Source organism: Pipra filicauda, unplaced genomic scaffold (genome assembly GCF_003945595.2).
Source record: "Pipra filicauda isolate LSUMZ 115617 unplaced genomic scaffold, ASM394559v2 scaffold321_size1097455_pilon, whole genome shotgun sequence".
NCBI lineage: Eukaryota > Metazoa > Chordata > Aves > Passeriformes > Pipridae > Pipra > Pipra filicauda.
The window spans coordinates 858281-885127 of NW_024104445.1; the positions used below are offsets into that span (position 1 = coordinate 858281).

At 54.8% G+C, this 26847-nt stretch overlaps 1 protein-coding gene across 3 annotated transcripts in view; it reads right to left on the bottom strand.

Annotated features, from left to right (window-relative positions):
• Positions 1-235: 235 nt before the first annotated feature.
• WHRN (whirlin) overlaps positions 236-26847 on the bottom strand; it is a 48735-nt gene continuing 22123 nt past the window's right edge. For 2 of the 3 annotated variants that reach the window (XM_027727424.2, XM_027727426.2), the window contains exons 3-13: positions 25105-25230; positions 15031-15233; positions 14652-14688; positions 12893-13105; positions 11707-11919; positions 9499-9531; positions 5196-5267; positions 4212-4800; positions 2315-2493; positions 1611-1733; positions 236-934 (exon numbers count right to left, since the gene is read on the bottom strand). In XM_027727424.2, coding sequence (XP_027583225.2) covers positions 752-934; positions 1611-1733; positions 2315-2493; positions 4212-4800; positions 5196-5267; positions 9499-9531; positions 11707-11919; positions 12893-13105; positions 14652-14688; positions 15031-15233; positions 25105-25230 — 1971 coding nt within the window. In that variant the 3' untranslated portion in view covers positions 236-751. The remainder of the gene's footprint in view (positions 935-1610; positions 1734-2314; positions 2494-4211; positions 4801-5195; positions 5268-9498; positions 9532-11706; positions 11920-12892; positions 13106-14651; positions 14689-15030; positions 15234-25104; positions 25231-26847) is intronic. The other variant, XM_027727425.2, reaches the window with a different exon arrangement.

Consider the following 26847-nt stretch of genomic DNA (forward strand, 5'->3'; position numbering starts at 1 on the left):
ATGGAGATGGGAAGAGAATGAGATGGGATAGGAATGAGACAGGGATAGGACTGGGATGGGAATGGGGGTGAGACTGGGATGGGATGGGAGGGGATGGGGCTAACATGGAGCATTCCCTCCCAGCCCACCACCACCACACGCCCTCCTGCCCTGCTGGCCATGGGGAGCCCCACAGTCACCCCTGCCCCTTCCTCCCCCCCATCCCAGCCCCCAAGAACCCCCCCAACCACAGTCCTTTTCTACCCTGATAGATTTATTGAAAAATTAAAAGCACAAGCTCTGTATATATAAATATGACGACATTGCCAGCGATTTACAAGGCCTCCAGTTGCTCTCTCTGCCTCCCCACCCGTGGCCTGTGCCACTCCCCTGGGCACGAGGGGTGAACACCCAAGGGAATGGCCACCACCCAAAACCCCTCCAGCCTGAGCCACGGGCCCGCCTTGCTGTGTGTGTGGCACTCAAATGACAGGGGGGACACCCAGACCTCTGCTGTCCTCCCGCCCGGCCGAGGGGGAGAGGGCGTTTTCCCTACCCCAGATAGGACGGGGTGGAGACTTTTGAGGGACGTGCAGTGATTTCTGCCCATTCTCAGCCTGCCCTACCCAGGCAGCGAGTCCACAGCGGGCGAGGGGACATCTGGGGACAAGCTGGGGGTGTCTGCGTGCGCGGGCTCTGCGTGGCGGGACCTCGTTCACACCTCGGCGCTGTCCTTCATCCCCGTCCCACTCCGCGCTCCCAAAAGCCATCCCTAAAGGGCCACGTTGAATTCTGTGACCAAGAAGTCAATGTAGTCCTTGTCCTTCAGCTTGAAGGCCTCGGCGATGATGCGGGCGGCCTCCCGGTGCTCTTTGCCTCGCAGGCCCGTGCCGTTCACCTCCAAAATGACGTGGCCCACCTTCAGCTTCCCACAGTTGTGTGCCGAGCCCCCACGCTGCAGGAGAGAGGTGGTCAGCTCACCTTCCCACCATCCCTCCCTTGGGTCAACCCAGCTGGTTTTTTGGGGGAAAAAAAATGGGATATATTTCATATCGCTCATGTTCACCCTGAACCGGCGAAGGAACGTGATGGATATGAGATATTTCGCTTTTTGGAGAGAGGGGGTGAATTTGGCTCCCCTCCTGATTGCTCCTGGAGCGTGGCGCCAGCTGGGGTGGCCAAGAATAACCAAGGCACAGTCAGCTCTGCTTTTCTTTTGCTGTAAATAACTTGAATTTTGCCCCAAGTAAACAGCAAACAGGGAGACAGCTCTGGAGGGCTCAGTTGTCTGGCTCTCATCCACCACTCCCCCTCCCCAGTCCTCTGTCTGGGAGTTTCCAGACATCTGGAGACACCAGCCAAGCTTTCAGGGCTGCCCTGACTCCCTCTGAAATGTCTGCAGCAAATCCTTGGCTCCCAGGATGTCTGTTACGGTGCGGGATCATCCACGGGACACGGATGCAAACCCCCACAGCAGGATGATGGCTGGGGACGTGCAGGGCTGTAGCAGGGGGAGGCACCTCTAAAATCCCCCCTCTGCTCTGGCTGTGGCTCAAAGGCTTTCCCAGCCTGCTCAGGGAGCAGAGGGATGGGATGTCCATGGAGTTATTCCCGTTCCCAGCCCGCCCTACCTGGATGGTGACGATGCGGGGCAGCGGCTGCCGCGTGTTCGCTCCGCCCTCGATGGCGATGCCCAAGGTGGGAGCGCTCTTGGACACCCGGATCAGACACGACGTGGGCTCCAGGAGCCCTGGCTGTGGGGAGAGAGGGCACTGCTAAGGGAGGCTGGACATCATGTGCCTGCCACACTCCCTGGGGTGTCCCAGAGCAGGCAGGGACACCCACGGGTGGCTGTCACCGCAGAGGGACAGACACATTCGCTCCCTAACTCTTGACATCCAAGATCCCAACCACGGGCAGGGCTGGAAGAACTTGAGGAAGAGCAGAGCAGCTGTCTGCCTGCCTACCTATACCACCATCAGAAACCCCCTGATACCTGCTGCCACCTTCCCTTCCAGGCTACAGGTGACTTCACTGCGCCCTGGGGATGTTCCCTCAGAGCCAGGGGTTCTGCCATGCCCTCTGTAGCTGGGAGGGACTGGATTTATCCAGCATGGAGTGAATCAGCTCTACAGAGCCCCTTTCAGCCACTCCTGATCCCTTTCCCCACAGCTCAGCCCCCCAGAGAGCTCACTCAGCTTACTACAGAGGATAAACAACCCACCAAAGCACAGCAGAGCAGTGGGGAAGGGGGAGCAGAACTGGCCGGATGAGGCAGTGGGGGACAGCCCCAGGTGCCCCTTCCCACAACCAGCAGCCCCCCCCGGGCCCTCACCGGCTTGGAGGCCCCTTCAGCCGCCCCCTCGCTCCTCGCGGCCTCCTTGAGGCTCCGGCTTTTCCCAGGGCCCGGCTGCCGGCTCTTGTCCTTGCCGCTGGTCTCGAGCTCCCCGATGTCCACCCCGCTGTCCTCGCTGAGGGTCTGCCCGCTGTCCGACAGCTGGGAGAGCGTGGAGGCTGGGGAGACACGCGGGTTAGAGGGCGGGCAGTGCGGCCCCGGGGCCGGCCGGGCACGCACGGGGCGAGGGCAGATCCCAGGGCCGGGCAGATCCCCCGGGAATGACACCTGGCCTTCAGAGCCAGGCTCCCAAGCTTCCGAATCACGGAGCTGCTTAGGTTGGAAAAGACTTCTAAGCAAGCTCAACCATTCCCCAGCACTGCCGAGCCCACCACTAACCCACGGGACTGTAAATAGGGGAAGGTGAATGATTTGACATCAGTGGCTGTCATAGAACAGAGAGTCATTTGAGTTGGAGAAGATCTCCAAGATCATCGAGTTCAACTGTTCCCTGAGCACTGCTGAGCCCACCATGAGCCCATGTCCCCAAGTGCCACATCTACAAGGCTTTCAAACCCCTCCAGGGATGGAGACTCCTCCCCAGCCTGTCCCAATGCCTGACCACCCTTTCACTGATGAAATTTTCACTAATATCCAACCTGAACCTCCACAACTTGAGGCGATTTTCTCTTGTCCTGTACCTTGTTACCTGGGAGAAGAGCCCGACCCCCACCTGGCTGCACCCTCCTGGCAGAGGGACAGAGCTGTGCACTTGTCAGGGGACAAGTGGCCTCATACTCAGGTCCAGGATCCAACCCTGATCCCAAACAGGGATGGAGGGAGAGAGTGATGAGTCCTGGGTTCCTGCTCGTTTATCCAGACCATGCTCCACGTGGGAGGAGACTGGGACGGACCGAGTAAAGAGGTGCTGCCATAAAGGAGTTTTCTCGTCTTGGAGAATAAAGACTCCAAGTGCAGATGGAGACTCTGGGAATGCCGGGAAGAGCGGTACAGCTGCACCCGCGGGGAGCGCGGGGTGTCCGGGACAGCGGCTCTGGCACTCGGAGGAGTCGAGGTCCCACTGCGGACACTCCCTGGGCAGGACCTGACCCCAGCAGCCCCTCGCCCTCATTAACGAACCCTCATTAACCCTCATCAACCGCGGTTAATGAACCCATTGCAGGGACGGGACGGGGCCACAGGAGGGCGACATTGCCACTCGTGTCGGTCCCACAGGGTAGGGGGGCCGGGGATACCCCCAGGACCCTCCGGGCACCCCCGGGACCCCCCTTCCTTCTTCATCTGCGAGTGATTCCCCCGGGACACCCTTCCCTCTCCACCTCCGAGGGACCCCACGGGACCCCTTTCCATCTCCGGGGGACTTTCCGAGACCACACTCCCTCCTCTCCACCTTCGAGGAACTCCCCCGGACCCCCCTTCTCTCTCCATCTGCGAGGGACATCCGCCCCGTACCCCTTTCCCTCTCCACCTCCAAGGGATCCCCTGGGATCCCTCTGAACCCCCTTCCCGCTCCATCTCCGAGGGATCCCCCTGTACCCTCTTCCCTCTCCATTTCCGAGGGATCCCCCTGTACCCCCTTCCCTCTCCATTGCTGAGGGATCCTCCTGTACCCCCTTCCTTCTCCATCTCCGAGGGGCTCCCAGGACCCCGCTTCCTCTCCATCTGCGAGGGACGCCCCGGGACCCCCCTTCCCTCTCCATCCCCAAGGGACCCCACGGCACTGCAAGGGGCTCTCAGCTCTCCCTGGAGCCTTCTCTTCTCCAGGTGAACCCCCCCAGCTCTCCCAGCCTGGCTCCGGAGCAGAGGGGCTCCAGCTCGGGGGCAGATCTGCCTCCTCTGCCGTTTCTCTCTCTCTCGAGGGGCAGGTGCCACCCACCTCTGGCCTGGGGCAGGGGCCTCACTTCGTTGACGTCGGGCTCGCTGTTGGGCTGGTGCACCTCCACCATGATGAAGTGCTGGTTGGCCACGGCCTGGGGGCTGCCCTTGTCCGGGGGAGGGGGCGCTGGGTGGGCGGGAGGAGGAGGAGGGGACGGGGACGGGGGGCTCTGGACCCCTCCAGCCTCCGGGGACGGGCTCTTCAACCTGGTGGGGGACTGGACCCTGGGGAAGGGCCCGATGGGGTGCTGGGTGACCAGGGAGAGCTGGGCATCCATCTGCCTGCGGGAGCCGTGCAGGGACGGGGAGATGGTGGCGTAGATGGCGCTGGGGGAGGAATCCTCGGTGGAGGTGGTGGCAGTGGAGCTGACGCTGAGCGTGTCCTTCTCGGGGGCGCTGGGAGGGGGGGTGGGGTTCCGGGGGGCCACGAAGAAAAGGCCTGACTGGGAGGACTCAGAGGAGGGACGCTTGGGCTTGTCCTTCCCCGGGTTCCTGTGCTGGGCAGCTGAGGGGTCCAGCAGCTGAGGGGCTGCAGGAGGAGGAGGAGGCTTGAAGTTGGGTGGTTCGTCTGGGAAGGAGGAGATGTCATCCTGCCAAACCAAGAACAGGAGGTTTTAGGACACCGTGCTCAGCTGTGAGAACTTCTCCAGGGCTTCCTCAGGCTCAGTGTCACCCGTGTCTTTATCTTTTCCCAATGACCCTGGCTGGTTGTCACAGAAGCACCTTTCTGATCTTCTGACAATAAGAATATGATTCACAAATGAGGATGATTAGAGGACAAATCACTCAGTCTCTGCTTTGGCTCCCACAGTGCTGCTCCTGCTCAGCCAGCCAGGATCCTTCTCCTAACCAACTGGATTAACTGGCTTCTCTGACATCCCTGGGGTGTTGATGTAGCAGAGCTACTGAAGCTGAGGCAAAACTCAGTACCCCCAGTTTTCCTCCAGCTCCCATCCGAGGTGCAGCAGCTCCTGCAGGGCCTTACCAGGGACACATCTGGCAGGGTGTTGATGCTGCTTTGGTGGCAGTCCCCAGCTCCCTCCAGTTCTGACGTGTTCTGAGAGGGCAAAGAAGGCAGAGAAAACCATGTCAGAGCAGCAAGAGCAACCAGCACAGTGCCAGTGTGACAGAGGACATGGAGTGATCCCCCAAACCCCCTCCCCCTGCAAGGCCAGTCTGTCACCCAAAGGTTTTTGTCTCCTTGGAGGTTCCCTAGAGACTCACATATCCTATCAAAGTAGCTTTGTGGGACACAGGCTCTCCCAAGCTAAGAAGTGTTCTCAAAGCCTGCTGTGGACCTGACCTCCTGCAGAGGAGGAATAAGCTCCTCTGGACCCAAATCAGCTCCTCCTGCTTCATTTGGAAGGAGCTCAGGCTCAATATCTGGATCCTTCCCAGGAGAAGGGCAATAGAAAACTTCAAAACTCCCTTCCCTTTGCAAGCCAGAACAGTGAGTCTCGTGCAAACCAAAGCTGCTTTCCCTCAACGAGTCAAAATGTCATCAGGAAATGTCACACCCCAGTTTTGAACACATCCCAGCTCCAGATATCCAGAAGGGCTCTGGGAATCTGTCAGTCTGTCTGTGCAGGGGCAGCTGTGGGTCAGCAGGGACTCGAGGAGAGAGGACATGGACACAGCCAAGCAGAGCAGACAGGCACCTGGCCAAGTCCCAGGGCTGGCAGAACAGGGGGCACAGAGGGGGTGCAGCTTTTCCCTGGTGAGCTCTGCCCAGGCTCCAGGGATGCTCTGCCAGGGGGGAACATCCTGCTGCTCCTGCAAGGCCCTGGAAGGGCAAACCCAGACTCATCCCCCCTCCCACAGCAACTCCTGCTCTGGAGAGGAGCTGCTGCCGCTCAGGAAGGGAGAACTTGGCTCCTGTCACGTTCACAGGGATGTTTGTTCTCTCCTGCTGGATTGGGCAGGGCACAGTTTGTGTTTAAGTGCCTGTTATTTATTGCAGGGTAAACAGCTGATTAGTTGAAATGCTGGTGCATCTGCATTTCCCCCAGCTGCTGGAGGCTGCTGCTGTGCCTGTAAGATGCTGGAGTCCCAAAATAGACACGGGAGACAATTAAGAGCATTAGAGAAGAGGCAAAAACATTGATACAAAGTGCTTTTATCTCCGTGGCTTCTGAAAGAGCCCTGGAGAATGGGAACAAAGAGAAACAGCTTGTTCAGGGAGTGACAGGTAAATCTTCACTTGGGAAACTACTCCTGCCTCTGGCAAAGGCTGGTTTCATCATCAATTAATCCAACATAAGGGCATGTGGCATTTGAGAGAGAAGCAGAGAATCCCAGACTGGTTTGGGTTGGAGGGGACCTTAAAGATCATCTCATTCCACCCCCTGGCCATGGGCAGGGACACCTTCCACTAGCACAGGTTGCTCCAACCTGGCCTTGGACACTCCCAAGGCTGGGGCAGCCCCAGCTTCTCTGGGCAGTGTGACTGGGAGCAGCCTGTTGTCAAACAGTCACAGTTATGTCGCCACTAAAACAAGAAGAGTCTGTCTGATGCCCCCCCAAAACCTGCCAGGGCCACCTCTCCCAGTCCTGCCACTGAACCCTGTGCCCATCAAGCCCATCCCATGCCATGTCCCAGCCCTGGCCTTGTAGAAAGGACAGTCTGTGCACTGAGATGTGACTCCTGTGGCACACGCTGGGTGGGGACAGACATTGCCCTCCACCCCCTGATCCCACTGCCAGCTCTGCTCCCCCCCAGCCAGGGACACTGATGCTGCTCATCCTCCTCAGGGCACCTTTTCCTGGTGCAGTGTGTGAGCAGGAGATTTATTTCTCCCCAGATTAGTTCTTTTGGAGCAAAAGCAATTAAACAGGGATTGCTCTGGGCTGTAAAACTCGATGGCTTTTAAGCCCAGCACATTTACTTTCAGGAACTGGCTGTTTTTGGGGCTGTGCTTCCCTGGATTTCCCTTGAAAGACTCACCACCTGCCACTGCCCTGAGAAATGAGTCTTTATTGAGGAGGCTGCTCCCTCCTGCCCACTCCCTGCTCCTTTATCCCATCTGTTTTCCAGTTCCCTGTAGAAACTGGGGGCCAGGTGAGGCCCTTCCTTCACAGAGGAGCTGGGAAATGTCTGTACCTCCTATCCTGCTCAGAGAGAATGGCAGGAGTGATGGAGCTGGAGAGCATCTGTCAGGCAGGCAGACAGCTTTCATTTGCAGATTAAAGGGTGGAGAAACTGCCACCTCCCCGGGGAACACAACTCAACCTTTAATTAACCTCCCAGCTCCAAATCAGTCCCTTAATTTCCAGTTACTGCTAACGAGAGCTGTGCAGAGCCACTCAGCCTGAGTCCCACAGGGTCTCGATTTTCAACAACTGCACCAGCCTGAGAACAAGTCCAGTTTTCCTTCTCTCTTCCCCTCTCTCTTCTCCTCCCTGTCCCACTCTGGAATGCAGCTGCAGGGCTGGAGGAGCCCCAAGTCCCTGGTCCAGACTTCAGGGGCTCTAAGGGTGACAATGACCCACATGTAGTGGCTTCACTGCCTCCATCCTCATCCTCTGAGAGGATTGTTCCCATGGGAACCCTCCTTGTGGGATATCCCAGGGAGGTGGGAGCAGGCCAGTGCCTGTGGAACCAGGCCCTGGGAGGAGAAGGTACCTTTGGATGGCAGCAGCTTTGCCAGGAGGTGATGGAGAACCAAACCAAAACCAACGGGGATTTCAATTCCTTCATCCCACCACTGAGGGCTGGGCAGGGACAAAGGGAATGCCAGACTGTTGTGCTTGGAAGCGATCAGGAATTCCCACTGCTCTGGTCAGACCTGATTATTGCAGTCTCCAACCAAGCTCTGCCCTGCAGGACTCATCCTGAGTCCCAGGACTTACAGGAGGTGCTGGTGACACTCAGAGAGCAGACACAGAGCACCTGGGGGTGGCACTGCACAACGTGGCCTTGTCTCATTTCCAGGTATCCTGAAGGATACATCCTGTAATGGAATCATTTTCCCAAGGCAGGGCCTGCTCAGCCTGGTTATTTTTGGTCAAGCCCATGGTGGGACAGGGGCCTGCTCTAGTGTCAGGAAGCCAAAGAAATCTGGGTCCCACGGTTCAAGGTGCCTGTGACAAACTCCATCTGGGAATGCTACAGCTGTTCTCTGCTGGATAACAGCCATTCCCAGAGGGATATGGTTTTTGGGTCAGGTTCACAGCTGCCAGAAGTCCTGTCTCCTGAGCAGTCCCTGCTCCACCACTTGCCCGACCCGCTGACCCTGTGATTTCCTCCCAGCCGAGGAGCAGGGAATGTGCTCCACACCATGGAACCTGCAGCTTTCCTCAGCCTCATCCCAGCCAAGAGCTCTGACATGACAGAGGGGCTCCTCAGGCTCTTCCCACATCCATGTCCAAATCCTCAGTGAGGATTTCTCCAAGGCTGGACACACACAACACACGCACACCGACCCTCCTGCACTGCAGCGTGGATTTTTGCAGATCCAAGGCCTGTAGGGAAAATTTTCCCCCATCCTAAGGATGTATGATAGGGTGTGACCAGCCTGCTCAGAGGCTGAGAGAGCTGAGCTTGCTCAGCCTGGAGAAAAGAAGGATCTAAGGAGACCTTGTTGTGGCATTTCACTACTTGAAGAAAGATGGGGACAGGTTTGTTTAATGGGGCTCACTGTGACAGGACATGGGGTGATGGTTGTAAACTAAAACAGGGTCAATTTAGATTAGATAGAAGGAAGAAGTTTTTTATAACAACAGTGGGGGAGGCCCTGGTACAGGTTGCCCAGAGAAGCTGTGGCTGCCCCATCCCTGGAAGTGTCCCAGGCCAGGTTGGACGGGGCTTGGAGCAACATGGGCTGGTGGGAGGTGTTCCTGCCCATGGTAGGGGGGTTGGACTTTAAAAGTCCCTTCAGCACAAACCATTCTGTGATTTTTATGAGTCTACAGGTATTTAGCCATCATGCCCACACAGCAAGTCAGCACAGCAGCACACAGAGCAGGAAGAGCACTTTGGGGTCCACCAATGCTGCTGGTCCTTCCAAACCCACCCCCCCCTCCCCAGAGGGGTCTGTGGCACTCAGTGCAGGCAGGAACTGGCACCAGCTGGGTCTGGCTCAAGGCTGAGCCTCGTGTGCACTGCAGGCTGGGGAAAGGGGCTCTCCTCAGCAGAGAGGACAGGCAGGGATGGGTGAAACGAGGCGGCTGAGCACGTGGAGGAGCCGCATGTCAGTCCCTGGACAGCCCGTCCCCGCCTTCCCCCGGCACAACTCAGCCCCCCCAGCCCATCCACTATGGCAACAGCAGCACTCGCCCTCCTCCCCTACCTCCATCAGGTCTATGAGCCACAGGAGCCGCTCCTGGGGACGTGCCGGGGGGAGAGCAGAGGAAAACAAGCACAAAAGCGAGAACGTGACATCAGGGAGGATGCGGAGCAAAGGAGCGAGACGAGCAAACCCCGGCACAGCGCCTCCCTCCTCCCCCAAACACACCCCAAATCCACATCCAGCCGCATCCAGGGCTGGATGTGACGGCCGAGGTGAGTCCCTCCTGCGAGAGGGGCTGGGGAGGGGAACGGCATCGGGATTGAGGGCAGAACAGGGCAGAGGGAACAGTTTAGGAGCTCTGCCCCTCTTCTCTCTCTCCTGTTAGCTGAGACAAGCCCCAATCCACCACGAGCTGGTGCTTTCAGCTTGGCAGCTTGTTTTAGCAAACAATGGGGACAACCATCTCCAGCGCCAGCACTCCCAACACCCAGGCAGAGCTTGGAGGCAGGTGTGTTCTCACACCCATGGAAAGGGGTGCCACAGGGCCAGGGAAGACCTGTAATGTCATCGAGGGACGCGTGTTCTTGGAGGAAGCTCTTCAAACAGTGCTTTTAAGGCACAGCCCACTCCTTCTATGGCAGAACAGCACCCTGGTCTCCCTCCCCGAGCTCTGGGCTCATGTGCCATTGCTCACACAGCAGCCCGAGCAGCCACGCTGGGCACATGCTGTGGAGGCAGAGCATGGCACACCTGAAGCCCACGGTACAGCCCCAGGCACGGGGACAGCACGAGAGCAGGGTGTCACACCCAGCACACGGCCCTGGCAGACCTGTGCCAGCCCCCGGAGACTTCAGAAGAATTTTCCCAGCAGGTCCTCGGGAAAGCAGAGCAAAACTGGCTTTGTTTCTCCCGATCCAGAAAGGATCTCAGTGGGATCCACCCTGACCAGAGCAGGTGGCTTCCCTATGGGCATTTGTGGAGTTAACGGGGCAAAAGCACAGCTCTGCTGCTCTGACGCTCTCCTGGGATGCTGCACCACCCCATGTAGGCAGGCAGAGCCCCAGGAAAGCCCCCTCCTCTCTCTCCCCCCCCAGCTGTGGTGCCTGGACCCTCCACACCCCGGTCCCAGCGCTCCAGCCGCGGCGCTTCCCTTGCTGCGGGGCCAGCACACATCCCATTGTCCCCTGCTCTGCTCAGGAAGGGCTTAATTTCCAAGGTTACTAATGCATTTCTGATGAAAGGCATTTTATGGCTAAGGAAATTAATTTGGGGGCTGTGTGCCCGCACACTCTGAGGTGATTACACCAACTTAATTAGACGGTGCGTGCCACGACAGGCTGGCAGAGCCGTGGGAGTGAGCGCTGGAGAGCGGGCAGGGGCTGGCATGGGATGCAGCCACTGGCAGCGGGAACAGGCAGCCAGGGTCTTTAAGGAGCTGATTTAAAAGCTGGTGAACAGCAGCAGGCACAGTGTGGCAGCAGCACATTGCTGGGATTTCTGTGTGGATGCAGCTCTCTGTCTACAAAATAACGTTCTAAAGACAAAGCATATTTTTTTTTTAGTTCGTTGGGCTTAAAACTCAAAATGGCCTTCCTGCTTTGTCTGGGGATGAAATTTTGGAATTACTTAGATGAGGGTCGGGAAGTTCAACTTATTTGTGATTTTTATGCATCATGAAACCTGCATTCTGCTGCTCCACATAATATTTTATCCTACATATTTGTGCGTGCGCTGTGATAGTTTTTATTGAAAATACATTTAGTGCCGTGCTTTTTTAAAATATAAATAACTAAAAGGCAGTGAAGACTGAATTCCAAAGCTGAGTTACAAGTGTGGCTAAGAGACTTGCTTTAACTGCCTAGAGGAGTCTAGAAGAGCTTTTAGAAAAAATGGCTCATTTTTTCATTTAAATGAGCCATTTGTCCATACACTTAAACCCATGTTTGTCCTTCAAATGCACGGCTCTGCCAGAGGTCCTGGAAGGGAGATTGGCTTGGTCCTCACTGGGGACAAAGTGACATGCAGCACCACAGCCCTCACGGGGGGCACAGGAGCACAGAGACACCCAGCACACGTCGTGGCATCACTTTATTCCACCTCAAAATCCCCCCAAAAATAAAAGCTTTGGGGGAATCCAGGGGGGATTGAACGGGGTGGGGGGAAAGGTGGGGTAAAAGGCCTTTACAGCGCTCCAGGAGGGGAGTTTGTGGTGAGGCTCAGGTTCAGGAGCAGGTGCTGAGAGGGAAAGGATCACCCAGGGGGACTCACCCGGGCCGAGCTGACGGTGGTGGCAGTGAAGTGGCTGCTGGAGGAGGACACGGTGTCGCTGTAGGACATCATGGAGTAGGAGTCGGTGGCGGCGCCGGGCCCCGAGGGCTGACGGGCCTTCATGGACTCGATCTCCCTCTTCAGCACCAGGTTGTCGAAGCGGTCGAGGTCTTGAGGGGAGATGACCCCCCGCACCTCAGACAGCAGGGAGAACTGGGCCAGGCAGACACAGCCAGAGACAGGTTGGGGCAGCACCACAGACCCGCCCTCCCTCCCTGCTCAGCACCAGCCATGGGATGTACCAGCAGGTGACACAGCAGGAGGTTTGGTCCTAAACATCACCAGAAGCTCCTCTGCCACTGAACACCAGCCTGTATCCCCCAGAGTGTGAGGCTGTGCTGCCCCATCCCTGCAAGTGTCCAAGGCCAGGTTGGACAGGGCTCGGAGCAACCTGGGCTAGTGGAAGGTGTCCCTGCCCATGGCAGGGGTCGGAAGGAGATGGGCTTTAAGGTCCCTCCCAACCCAAACCATTCTGTGATGCTGGGATGACTCTGTGATAATCTGCTACACCTGGATTTGGCTTCCATACTCTCACCCTTGCCCTGAGCAGATCACCTTGGAGGCACTGGGCCATACTGTGACAACATCCACACTGTGACAATGTCCAGACTGTGACAGTGCCCACACTGTGACAATGTCCAGACTGTGACAGTGCCCACAGTGTGACAATGTCTACACCGTGACAACAGCTCTGCCCAGCCCACCGGGTACCAGAAGCTGCCCTGGCCCTGCCATGGGCTGCTGTCAGGGTAGAAGACCTTCCCAAAGAATTATGGTGAGGAGATCAGAGCTTGTTTCACTTAGGGAAGCTCTCCTGCCTACAAGAGGCATCTTTCCCCAGAGACAGTTTTAGATGTTTTCTCCTCCTGCAACCCAGAGAAACACTCCCTGGTATGAGAAAAAGATAAATCCTGCAGGCTTGTCCAAGGCCCCACAGGGGGTGGGGAGCAGAAATTATAAAAGCCCTGAGGAGAGCAGGGGTTGTGTCGTTCTCTGGCCCGGTGTTTGAAGCACCATTAGGATTAATGTTCTTTTAAGCCCAGCGTTCTCAACTTTGGAAATAACTTTTCCTACAACCCTGGCATTTTGGGGGGTACCTGTGTGTTCTCCCACTTCCCAGCCTCACCTTGGCGTGTGTGTTGAGCAGCTCGAAGAGGGCCATGACCAGAGCATCCACGGAGATGTTGCCCTCCTTATACTCGTCCAGGTAGTAGCCCATGGTGGCCCTCTCCTGCTCGTTGAGCAGGTGCCGGGCCTGCTCCTCCAGCATCACTCGGGTCTGGTTCACCATGCTGCTCAGGGTCACCTGGGAGCCCGCCAGCCCTCGGTAAAACACGGGCTGGGGGGACAGGAGACGGGATTTGGGCTGGGATGACAGGGAACTGGCTGTTCTCCCTCTCCTGAGACAGCCAAGCAGCACAGGCTGCACTGAGGATACCCCCTGCCTGTGCCCCAGATCTCACCCAGCTGCCCGAGAGGGAGCTGGAAATGGGAGTGGAAGGGGGATGTTGAGGTGACTCGAGGCAGGTGACCCCCAAGGGTTCAACAGCAGGGCTGTCCAGTGTCACCACCTGGCTGGGTGACTCCAGAGCTGTGATCAGAGGCCCTGAGCTCTGCTCCGGGGGGACCAGGGACAGCACCCAGGGAATGGCTGGAGCTGTGTCAGGGCAGGCTCAGGTTGGATCTCAGGGAAAGGTTCTTCCCCCAGAGGGTGGTTGGGCACTGCCCAGGCTCCCCAGGGCAGTGGGCACAGCCCCAAGGCTGCCAGAGCTCCAGGAGAGTTTGGACAATGCTCTGAGGGCCAGGGTGGGATTGTTGGGGTGTCTGTGCAGGGCCAGGAGTTGGACTGGGTGATCCTTGTGGGTCCCAGCTCAGGATATCTTATGAAACTATGGATTCTATGAGTTTATGCAGCACAAGTTGAAAACCAAAATAGCCTTCCAGCCCTGTTCAGCAAGCAGGGACACTGCCCCTGGACCAGTGATTTAATCACAGGCTGTATTCCTCCCTGGCAGAGCTGGGGGAACTGGGGCCACGAGAGACAGGCCAGCTTCCCACCCTCTGTAAAAGGCACATTTGCCCCCAGTGCCAGCTTGAAGCAGACCCTGGTGAAGAAAGAGCCACTGGCAACCAAAGGAGCCCCAGGGAGAGACAAGTCTGGCTGCAGATGAAAGGCTTTTTTTCCTTTGAGAGGGATTTCTAAGAGGAGGTCCTTGCTGTTCCCTCCCAGGCAGCACCGGCACGGGGATATGGAGCCAGACAAGACCCTGACTATCCCAGAGCATGAGAGGAGTTGGGGCTGAGGAACATGTTTTGCCAGCAAAGAGTACAAAGCTGTTATCAGTGAGAGCCACCTGTGAAACCTCCCTGCCTTATTTCCATTTAAAAGAAAAGTGCTTTGCAGAGAGGTGTGGGGAGAAGACACTGGCACAGAGCTGCAGGCACAGCATGGGTGAGTCCCTGCCACTGCCTGCTGTGCTGGAGAGGCCTGGCTCTGCTCTGCTTCCAGCTGGGAAAGATCCCAGGAGCTGGCAGGGCCCAGAGACAGCCACCATGTGGAAAGCACCATAGTTCCATCTGCAGGGTGAAAGGCGTCCTTGCCTAATCACTGCCCCTTGCCCATTAAGGTGCTCATTGCCAGGCTGGGAGGCACCAGATGTGCTGCAGAAGTGACTCACCAGTGGCACAGGACAGGGGGCACCCACTGGTTCACTTGTCAGCTGCCAACACGAGGTGGGGAGGAGAAAGGCCCATTAAAACCCTCACCAAACCAGCATCCCTTCCATAATCAGGAGCACAGAGCCCTCCCTCCCGTAGAAAACAGAAGATAATAACAGTGATTTTTTTTGTCTTTCCTAAGGCATCAGGCATAAGAGTTGTCTTACCCTGGCTGTCATCTCCACAGCGTGGTTGCCCACTGCCCTGCGAGGAGGGAGAAGATCAGTTAGTGCTGATCCCTCGTCACCTGGGGCCTGGCATGGGATGTGGCACAGGACCTGGCACCTTCTCCCCTCCCTGTGCCTGCAAGCTGAAAGCTTCTGGCCTGAGAGAAGGGGAAGGGGCAGCAGCACGTTGTCCAGACCAGGTCAGAGATGCTTCACTTGACATGAGGACCACACACCCCAGCACCGGGTGCTCCCCTGGACAGAGCAGGTCGCATGCTGGGTGTTCCCCCAGCCCGGGGTGACTGTGTGCCCCCCCCCAGGAGCTCTGAGCTCACCCCCCTCCCTCAGGAAGCCCCCAGGGGCTGTCCCAGGCACGTACCCCGCGGAGCTGACGAGGGTCTCCCCGAGCTGGGAGCTGGTGATCCAGCGGGTCTCGTCCACGGTGGTGCGGGCGTGGGGCAGGCGCCCGATGTCCTTCACCGTCATGATGAGGTGCCGCGAGGACTTGAGCAGCTTCACGGCCTCGTCGTGGGGGATGCTCAGGAAGCTCCTGCCGTTCACCTCCAGGATCTGGTCCCCCACCTGCGGAGTCGGGATGGGGTGAGCTCCCGGAGAGTCCTGGGAGCTTTCCTGTTAGGAACACGCCCTCCTCTCCCACCACCGAAGTCGGGATACAGCAATTGGAGGGACCGGGAAAAATGCTGCTGGCTGAAGAACCAAGCACTCAGGCTGGGAGCCACTGAAGGATCAGTCTGCAAAGCCTGGAGGAGCCTGTTTAGGATCCCAGGTCAGACCAATGTGCCCAGTCTCCTCCATCAACCAGACCTGCAGACCAACTGCAGACCTCCAAAGAACATCAAGGCCTCCAGCCCCAACCCCTCCTGCTGATCTGGGGGGGCCAAGAACCATCTGTGGAAGCCCCAAACCTCAGATCTCTGTGTGCAGCAGGGAGGTTCAACTGGAGTGTCTCACCACAGCCTCCAACCCCCTGTAAACTGTAGGATCTGAGACAGCTGGATTCCATCCCTCCTCTCCTCCCATTTCCTCCCCAGCAGCTCCTAAGAGCTTTTATTTTGTGGGCAGGGCCGTTGCAGGAACCAGGAATTTCCCTGACAGCCTGGCCATGCTCAGGACACAGGAGCCATGTGGTATCTCCCCCTTCATCCCAGGCCCTCTTCCTCTGTGCTTCCAGGGCATCCAGTGCTGCTCCTCCTCACTCCTGTACTCCAATTCACCCTGTTTCTAACAAAAAAACCTCTTTTAAACTGTTCTTTCCCATCTTTCCTTAACCACAGGCTTCTTCTCAGCTCTGCCAAAATGCAGTCTGACTTTCTTTATGACACAGTGCAGTCTGGGATTCATTCTCCAGACTCTTCCTCCAGTGGGAAGCACTGGATTAAGCACTGCCAAGTCCCTGTGGTGGGCTGTGACTCTGCTGTCACCTGAGCTTACTCCAGTCCTGCCCAGAACTTTGCTGGGGTGAAAGTGGACACCAAGAGCACCACAAACCTGTCAAAGCATCCATTCCTCTCCTTGTGTTCCTGGGATGTTTCCCCTTTCACTAATGAATCCAGTGAAGAGCACAGTGACCACGCCACAGAACCAGACACAGTGCTGATACAGCCTGACTGTGGTGTCTCCAGGCATCCCCAGGGGGACATTCCCAGCAGAGAAGGCACAAGAATAGGGAAAAGTCAGAGAAAAATGGGCCACAAAGACGCTCAGAGTGATGGAGCCCCTCTGCTGGGGGTGTTCACCTGGAGAAGGGAAGGCTCCAGGGAGACCTGAGAGCCCCTTCCAGTGCCCAAAGGGGCTCCAGGAGAGCTGGAGAGGGACTTTGGACAAGGGATGGAGGGACAGGATGAGGAGGAATGGCTTCAAACTGAAGGAAAGGTTTAGATTGGATACTGGGAAGAAATTCCAATTTTCCCTGTGAGGGTGGGGAGGCCCTGGCACAGGTTGCCCAGAGAAGCTGTGGCTGCCCCAGCCCTGCAAGTGTCCAAGGCCAGGTTGGACGGGGCTTGGAGCAACCTGGGCTGGTGGAAGGTGTCCCTGCCCATGGCAGGGGGTGGAATGAGATGGGCTTTAAGATTCCCAAACCATTGCATGATCCTGTGAACAGCAGAGAGGACACATAACCAACAACTCATGGACCACTTTGCTCGGGGTGCAGCTGTGAGAATGATCAGGTACATCTGCAACAAAACCACGAGATGGGAAACTGTGGTAAGAAACAAATGGAGAACAGCTCTAAAATGAGTGTAATGTCTATATCCAGATGAATGCTGCAAGTTCATTCCCTGGCCACATCTCTGCCTGCCCAGCAAGGGAGAGAAAAGTTGTAAGGAAGCGAAACAAAAATGATTAGTGGCAGATGAAGGTGCCTGTGAAAGGACAGATTGAACAGATTAGGCCTGTTAAATTTAGAGAGGAGATAATGTGTGGGGAGCTCGATGGAGCTGTACAAAATAATGCTGGCAATAATGAGAAGCCAGAGAAGGGCTCCTGTTTACCCTTCCCTCTGCTGAAAGGACAGAGGGAGCTCAGAAGGAGCGTTCAGAGGAGGCTGGAAGGAGGCTCTGATAGGAAAAAAGGACCTGGAGCAAGAGCACCACAGAACCATGGAGTCATTTAGGTTGGAAAAGACCTTTAAGATCACCAAGTCCAGACACAGCAGAGCTCAGCTCCACGTTCAGCTCCATCCAGGGACCTGAGCAGATTTGCCTCGTTCTTCATAGAATCACAGAACAGTTTGTGTTGGAAGGGACTTTAAGGATCATCTTGTTCCACCCCCTGCCATGGGCAGGGACACCTTCCACTAGCCCAGGCTGCTCCAAGACCCCTCCAACCTGGACTGGGACACTTCCAGAGATCCAGGGGCAGCCACAGCTTCTCTGGGCAACCTGTGCCAGGGCCTCCCCACCCTCACAGGGAAGGATTTCTTCCTAAAATCTAATCTAAACATACAGTGTGAAGCCATTCCCCCTTGTCCTGTCGCTCCAGGCCCTTGGAAACAGTCTCTCTCCATCCATGGGCTCCCTTCAGGTACAGGAAGGTCACAATCAGGTCACCCCAAAGCTTCTCCTCTCCAGGCTGAACAATCCCACCTCTCCCAGCCTTTCCTCCCAGCAGAGCTGCTCCAGCCCTCTCATCATCCTGGTGCCTCCTCTGGACTCTCTCCAACAGCTCCACGTCCTTACTCTGCTGGGAGCTCAGTAATATGGAACATCCCAAATGTCTGGGGACAGTTCCTTCCTCTGTGGATGGTGGATCACAAGGGCACTGGGAAACGGGAAGGGAGGGAGCCCAGGGGAGGGCGAATAACACAAACCCACATTCCCAACAAACAGACTCGACAAAATATCTCAGACTCCCTTCAAGCTCTGCCAGCTTTAAACCCACCATCAGAAAACTGCTGATGAACAACAGAACAGGGGAGGGAAATTATACAAGTGCCTGAACTGCCAAGAGAAACACACGTTCAGGTGGAATGAGTATCATCTCTCAGGTCTCTCTGATTTATCAGCCAACCCACTGGAGTGGATTTTCCTGCTAAAAGAAGGACCATTAAACCCCCAAATTTGATTAGACAGTTCTGTTGCAATTATGAATCTTTAATAGTTTTCCGTATCAGGCATTAAACTTTCATGATTATTTTGTTTCAAGACAGTTACACAGATTTAATAACCTTTCTTTAATTTCTCCTTTTAAGAGAGAACCCAACAGGAGCCTGGCAAGTCCTTGTTGCACCAGGGAGACCAGAAGGGCCCTGGACCAGCTACTTCATCCCTCTGTGTCTGTCCTTCATCACTTCCTCCACATTTATTCCATGTCCTTCACATCCCTCTGGTCTCCTGTGCCCAGCACATGACCACCTCTCTCAGGTGCTCCCAGAACATTAACACCAGGTGGGAAAAACCACCCACAAAATACTTGGATAAGTTTGAGCACCTCGTGCAGGGACAAAAAAAAAAAAAAGACCTTGCAAAAATGATTGCTGGTGAAGGGCAGATAAAAAGGAATCACTGGACAGCCCAAATGTCTGCAAATCAGCCTATCTTGATCACAGACTCCTATTACAGCTGGAAAGGATTTGTTGCTAATTAACATGGATAATGATTATATTTTCTCCCCAAAGTCAAGGACAACTGGGAAGGTGACAAAAAACTGCAGAGATGCAAAAAGAACCATCCAGTAAAACAAAAGCTGACCCTGGCAAAAGTGATTTGCTGTATGCACAGCTCCAAACTGGCACAGAATAAAAGAAGTAATAATAATAAGACACACACACACAAAAAAATAAAATACAGGAAAATTACTGCCCTGGATATTTCAGGAACAAGTTTTCAGTTGTGCTCAGCTAATGGTGGGTGGACACACAGGACGTGCTGAGTGCTTGAGCACTTCTGAAAATGGAATTATTCCCATTTCCTAGGGATAAATGTACCCTGAAATGCAGGGGCTGAACATGACATGCAAAAGGTGACAGAGCATGACGAGAAGCAGAGCTCGGAAATAACACACCTCGGTGACAGACCTGGCTCCTGCTCCTTGTGGAGACAGAGGGAATGACGTGGGAAAGGGAGGTGCAGCCAAGAGAAACTTAATGGGCTTCAGACAAGGGTTCTGAGCAGCTAAAGGCTCTTAAAAATAATCAAAACAGGCTCTGGGAGAAATTCAGTCGCACAGACAGAGAAATCGGTGAGAGATTTAAAACATGAGTTCACGTTAAATGACACCAAATTGAGCTGGGAGTACCAGGGCTAATAGGGTGCCAAATGGGTTGGCATTAGCACCAGTCCTGTTTAATGCCACTAATGTGCCTGGAGAGGGGCTAAATTACACTGGAGATACCACTAAAGTAGAAGGAGCCTCCCTCCAGCACAAATAATTACCAAAAGCAGACCTTAAGAAATTAAAAATACGGGCAGGGAAACATATGAATCGATTGGGAATCGACCAAGTTAAATAAGAAAACTAGGGAGGTGCTCAGCTTCTCCAGGAGGGAAACAGGGCAGGGCAGGTGATCCATGGCCAGTGAGGCCAACACAGCCCGTTGGAAGGATCACAGAGATCTGGGAGCAGGGTAGGGAATGATTGGTGCCAAGTGCTGCCTGAAAACGTGTTCTTTTCCTGACCACTTCACAACACAAATAGGAGGAACAAAGCAGACGCAGACAGGAATGAAAGCACAAGGAGAGGAAATGGTCTCTAGGGGCTGGCAGAGGTTGTGGCACTGCTGTGGGGAGGGTTCTGGTGGCCTTCCAAGACAGGAGCCATTTAAACAATGTCTGTTCCCAGCAAGGTGGCACCATTGGAAGGATCACTCCAGGAGAAACATTCCACGTCGGGTACCACAACCACACACCTCCTCACTGATCCCTCACTCTGCAGCTCCTTCCCCAGACTCAGAGGGAGCCACAAGGCTTTTATTTTATCTTCTTTTTTTTCAGTATCTCTGTCCATGTGCAGACCTCAAAACACAAACCAGCTTTCAAAGGGCAGCTCTGGGACGAGAGGACCGAGTGCACCCTCAGTCAGTTCTCAGATGACATCAAGTTGTGTCCAGGGAAGGGAAGGGAGCTGGGAAGGGGCTGGAGCAGCAGGAGCAGCTGAGGGAGCTGGGGGGGCTCAGCCTGGAGAAAAGGAGGCTCAGGGGGGACCTTCTGGCTCTGCAACCCCCTGACAGGAGGGGGGAGCCGGGGGGGGTCGGGCTCTGCTCCCAGGGAACAAGGGACAGGAGGAGAGGGAACGGCCTCAGGCTGTGCCAGGGGAGGGTCAGGTTGGATACTGGGAAAATTTCTTCATGGAAAAGGCTGTCCAGCCCTGGCACAGTTGCCCAGGGAGTGATGGAATCCCCATCCCTGGAGGGATTTAAAAGTCACGTGGATGTGGCACTTGGGGACATGGGGCAGAGGTGGCCTCAGCAGTGCTCAGGGAACAGTTGGACCTGATGATCTTGGAGATCTTCTCCAACCTAAATGACTCTGTTCTATGACAGCCACTGAGGATGTAAAATCATTCACCTCTTCCTGTTTACAGCCTCTTTTTCCCTCTCCTCTCATGTATGGGTAGATATGGATCATTGTAGCCTCCCTCCACCCCAGCCCTTGGGCTGGGAACTCAATATTGAGTGGTGTGTTCGAAGCGAGCGCCCGAAATCTGCTCTTTCTGGTGGAAAGGTCACGGAGAGAAAACAAAAATGGCTTAAAAAAGGAAAAAAATCCTGACAAAATACACCACCAGAAAAAAAAAAATGAGCAGGGAAGAAATCAGGATGAGAAGAGCCATGGATGCCACCAGAACAAGGCCATGGCATCGCTGGGAGTGTCACCAAGGAGGCAGGAAGGACAGAAGCTGAAAGCAAAACACGGCTGACTCACGTCCCTGCTCTGCAGCCTCTGCTAACACTCACTTCTTCAGTCTGAGAACTGACTCCCAGGCAGCATATTTTAAAACATGCCCAAAGAACACATTGTCAGGAGTTCCATGAATGAATAAACATAAAGAAGGCCAAGGCCAGGAGTATGAATATTTAATTATTGACTGACTGCAGCGATCCAGCCTGTTTGCTGCTCTGCCTTTCATGGCCACGGAGCACAGAGCAGCAGCACCTGAACCAGCATCAGCTCCTCTGGGACCCACATCTCAGGGCCAAGGCACCACTTCTGGAGGAGAAAAAAAGCCAGTTTAGCTCCTGGGACTTGGAAAAACCTCCTTGTTTTGTCCTGGCTTTCAGTACCACGTTGTTTGCTCTTTGATCAAAATTTAAGGGAAATGTAAAACATTAATTGTTTGGTTTATTTATTATTAGAACATTTCAAAATTCTCTGAGTTGGTGCCATAGATACAAGAAGGTATAAATTAAATGTCTGGCAGAATCACAGATTGGTTTGGGTTGGAAGGGACCTTAAAGCCCATCCAGTTCCACCCCTGCCATAGGCAGGGACACCTTCCACTAGCCCAGGTTGCTCCAACCTGGCCTTGGACACTTCCAGGGCTGGGGCAGCCACAGCTTCTCTGGGCAACCTGTGCCAGGGTCTCACCCCCCTCACAGGGAAGGATTTCTCCCTTATATCCAATCTGAACATCACATCAAAATCAACTCAAACAACTCTGGTAACAAATGCAGTGACAGCAGCAAACCCCAGAGAGGGATCCACTCTTGGGAAGTCAGCAGGAACCTTCCCATTGACCCAGCAAGATTGGGTCGAGCCCACATTGAACAAACCCACCGTTTTTCTACTTCACAGAGCAACAAATTCCCTGGAAATCACATTTACCCACTCATTCTTCCTTACTTGTGGTATCACATCCCTTCCACCAGCACCTGGAGCAGCGCAGGGAGCGCGGGGGGGACACAACCTACACCCAACCATGTCTAACAGCAGGACATAAAAGGCCTTTCTTTATCTCCAAAACCCCGAGCAGCTCTGAATTTACAGCCCGCAGCAAACACAAATCAGGGTGGGAAGCGCCTGTGCTGATCTGAAATCACACAAAGCCTGACATTCAGAGCAGGAACGCACAAATCAGCTGCCAGGGAACAGAGCAGCGAGGAGGGAGATGTGCAGAATCAACAAGCAGAGGCTTTGGGGTGCAAACAGCAGCCCCGGTGGCGGGAGCGGGGGTGGCAGGGACAGGGGACAGCAGGGACAGCTCCGGTGCCTCCACGGAGTGTGGGTGCGGCTCATTCCCAGCCTTCTGAGCAGGCACGGGCTGAGGTGGGGGGATAGAGCCAGGTGTTGTGCTGCTGTGAGTGTCCCTGTGAGTGTGCAGAGTGACATCACCCCTGCTGAGCTCCCCGCGGGTGGACGGAAAGGGAAGCAAAGCAGCAATTTTTCCCCGCGCAGCAAAAAGAGGGATTTGGAGCAGTACCGAAGTGTTAAACACGAATCAAACTGAAAGAACCCAAGGAAGACAACGCAACTTCTCTTTTCCTGCCTTTCAGGCTTCTTTTAGGACGTGGAGCTTGACTCTGGCACAGGGTCAGCAGGCACTGGGGACACACACTGGTGTCACCAAGGTCACCACACAACGCCCGAGGCAGCTCCAGCCAGTCCCTCTCTTTCCAGCTCTACCAAGCAGAAACAAGTTATCCTGTGCCTCTTACCATCTGTCTTGAAACCCTGGTGTCCCAGAGCACTGGCCCTGCTGCCTCTGGCCATGACCTTGCACTGACACCCCTGGGATCCAGCCGGGTACCCCAGTTGGCTGCGTGGGCACAGCTGCTGGGAGGTGCCACCCAGAGGAGTGTCCTACACTTTGGGAGAGACCAAGGCTCTGCAAGGAGTTTCCAGCAGCAGTTCTCACTTCTTGCTGCCTAAGAAGCACTCCATTCTCTAGCCAGGATGCTCCCACAGCTCCCCATCCTAGTGACCCCTCAGGTCACAGGGGTCAAAACCTCATTTCCCTGCTAAGGACCCGGGAGAGAGATTAAAACTTGGATTGATCCAAACCTCCAAGTGCAGCATTTTCATTCTGTGTCAAAAAGAGAAACAGGAGCCTGCAGAGCACAGTTAAGTTCAGCAGTGGCTGCATTACCCCCAAAACCATCTCCTTGGCTGCAAAGGGAATTCTGGTGACTTCAGTGCCCAGTTAGATGCAACTTCTTGTGCCACAGCAATTTGAGGGACAGGATCATGTCTGTCCCAGCCCAAATCACAGCCCTCTCCACCAGACTGTCTCCAGTTGGTGCTTTGACAAATTTAAGTGACTTTATGGGGCCACTGAAGGTTTAGCCCTAAACTGCCCACGGCTGATCAATGGAGGCATCACAGAATCGTGGAATCATTTAGGTTGGAAAAGACCTTTAAGGTCACTGAGTCCAAAAATGTGTCCCTTCACAGTACAGGGAGGGGATCAGGGTGGATTACCCCTCGATCCTCAGCAGTCCAGCACCATTTCAGGGGATTGAGAGAACATTTCAGAGTTTAACATCCAGCAGGTTTTGACGGACACAAGGAGCAGGGAAAGAACTGACTCTCAGGGCCCACGGGATTGCACTGGAGGAAGCCAAAAGGGCATGATGTGATTGCAGGGAACTGGGTCATTTAGAGAGAAAAAAACACACTGGAAAAGAAAGCCTGAGTGAAGTAAAATTTTACAGCCTGAGGAGCTTGAGTTTCAAACGTGCCCCATTCCCGAGTGGCACAGAGATACACCAGTGGCTCCCTTTCAACTCATTTAACTGGTGCATGCCCTAGGAAATATGCAACTTTAACCCCAAATGTCCCTTCCAGGAACAGCACTGATCACAGGATGTCCCATCCTGTTCTGGCACAGTAGGAAGGCTGGAGGAGCTCAGAGGTTGGTGGGTGTGTTTGTGGTGGGATGAATGAGGTGCAGGATCTCCTTTAACCAGAGGTCTGCAGCAAACCTGGAGGCAACCCTGGACCAGGGCCCAGTCAAACCCCAGAGCATCCCTTAGGAACCTGTTTGACAGTGGAAGGAGCCTGATGCAGCTGGAGGTCACACCAAGTTAGGCTGCTGATGGATCAGCTCCATCCTGAGAGTGATCCCACTGGTTCTGCTTGTTAAGACATGATCCCTGTGGATGCCAGTGCTGCAGGAGGAAACCTGCAACACCTGCTCCCACCACAGTGAACTGGCCTCCAAACACGTGCCCTCAGGCAGGTTGAGAGCACCTTGTGCCCAGCACTGGCTCCAAACATAATGGCTTTGGATGGAAGATGCAGGAAAAGGGCACAGGATCGAGATCTTTAATAGAAAACCCTGCCCTGCCAGCTCAGGGAGGTGAGAGTGACTTTCCTGTGAGCAGAGACTGTGGCAGCTGGGCCTGGTTAGTCTGGAGAAGACTGAGAAGGGATCTCATCAATGCATATAAATATCTCCAAGAGGTGCCAGTCCCTTTTCAGTGGTGCCCAGTGACAGGACGAGGAGCAATGGCCATAAACTAAAATACAAGTTCCACCTCAACATGAGGAAGGACTTCTTTCCATGGAGGTGTCAGAGCCTGGAACAGCTGCCCAGGGTGGGCCTGGAGTCTCCCTCTCTGGAGACATCCCAAACCCACCTGGATGTGTTCCTGTGTCACCTGCTCTGGGTGACTCTGCCTGGATGATCTCCAGAGGTCCCTTCCAACCCCAGCTAGTCTGTGATTCACCTGCCAGGTTTTTGCTGCACACCAAAAACATCCCTGGGCTGTGTCAAAGGGGAGAAATCAGATGTAAGGCAGAAGGCAAGTACAACCCACCCCAGGAGTGGTAAGGCTGCATTTCTCCCTGCACCACCTCCAGGCTCAGGTCCAAAACACCCCAAGAACCTGCCCTGAAAAGCCACCTCAGAAATGCAACACTCACCTGCCCATTAAGAGCTGAGCTTGGCTGGGGGAAAGAGGCAGGAAGAGCAGCAGGGACGTGCTGACCTGGCCCTGCAGCCACCAAATGTGCAGCTCCACCTCCCCCCCAGCCCACTCTGGGGTCACTCTCACCTTCAGGCCAGTGCTCTCTGCCTCGGAGCCTTTATCCACCCCGGTGATGTAGATGCCCAGGGAATACTCAGCCCCTCCTCGGATCATGAGGCCCAGGGATTTCCCTTCGTTCAGGACCAGGTTCACCTGCAGAGGAATGGGAACAGTCATTGCTGTGGTGTCTGAGTGCAGCCAAAAGGAGAGGTGGGACACACAGGTGGAACAGGGAGCTGCACCCCCACCGTGTCCCTGGGTGGGACAGGGCAGCTCCTGAGGGATTGAGGAGGCACTGGGGAACACCAGAGGAAAAAACAGCTCTGGAGCACTGGGAGGGTTCAGCACATGTGGCCTGGCTGGATTTCAGCCATGAACCAGGGGAAGAGCTGATCCATGGCACTTTTCCACTCTCTCCTTTCACAGGGGTATCTCCAGGATAGAGACTGAGCTGAGAGCAGCCCCCAGAGCCCCACGGGCACCAAAGGAGAGGTGCCAGCCAGCACTGGCTGTGAATCCCCTCTCTGGAATCCCATGCCCTGTGCAAACATGTGATTACAGAGCAATGAGCCCGCTCCATCCACACTGGGAATCAGCCCTTGGCACTTCTTTGGCTGTGAGGGGCCACTCCAGGCACTCTCCCCTTGGGAAAGGATATGGAGAACAAGCCACAAGGCAAACCCTAAAGAGGCCCAGGGGCTCCTGTGCCTGATTATCTCTAATTAATAACACAAGGACAAGTTTTCCAGCCAGCCAGCACATTTTGCAGAAGATATTTAACGTTTCCCAAAACCTGACAGGCTGATTTTCCACAACCCCACAGCACCTGGACAGATGTTCTCCCCACCAGATGCTGATCTGCACAGCACACCCGAGCCATCAGCCAGCTTCCATCTGCCTCCCTCCACCTTCTCCTGCTCGGAAAATATAGGGATGTTCAGGTGAGAATTTCGAGTGCATGAGCAAATCTGTGTTCAGCTCCCTGGAGGACTCCCAATTTAAAATGGCCTTTGTTCACTCACTGCACGACACCTCCTAAATTAATAACTCCAGGGGTTTTTTCTTTTGCTTTGGTCCCCAAGTTTTAAGTCACTCCTGGAGAAAAGCAGACAGCGGGAATAAAAACAAATGAGAAAGGCCAAAATGTGTTTCACACTGACAGAAACAACCAGAAACAGGCTGCTTGTGAAGGGCTTTTATATTTAAAACCCTTCGCTGCAGTCAAACCGAAATCTTGCACATTTACCTGGATGGAAAAGTAATTTCCAGCTTTGAGTCACTAATTAATCCACCTTTCCAGAGGACACGGCATCACACGGGGAACTCAGCCCAGCCTTAGAGTGGCTGGTATTGAAAACCCATTTTCTACCTTGGTGAAAATCAGAAATCAGCAGCAGGACGCAAATGTACCTGAGGCTCCAAATTTTCTACTTAATGAGATGGATGCAAAGCAGCTCCTCGTGTAGATCCACACTCCAGGAACTGCTGGAGATGAGAACTGTAAAGACATTAACTCCCTGTACCAGCACTCTTCTCTAGGGCTGCACAAACCTCCTGGGTTAGTCCTTCCCCTCATTTAAAGTGCAGAAAGTGCTGGAAACTATTTGAGGCTTGAAGAATTCTAAAGGAATTGTACAGAGACCCTTCATGCCAGGCTGGAGAGGCTGCTGGGCACTGAACCCACCCAACAGTCCTGTTGAAACCAAGGGCAGTTCAGCTCTCTCTTCATGTGGAAACATTGCTCTGCACCACAGAACACTCCACTCAGTG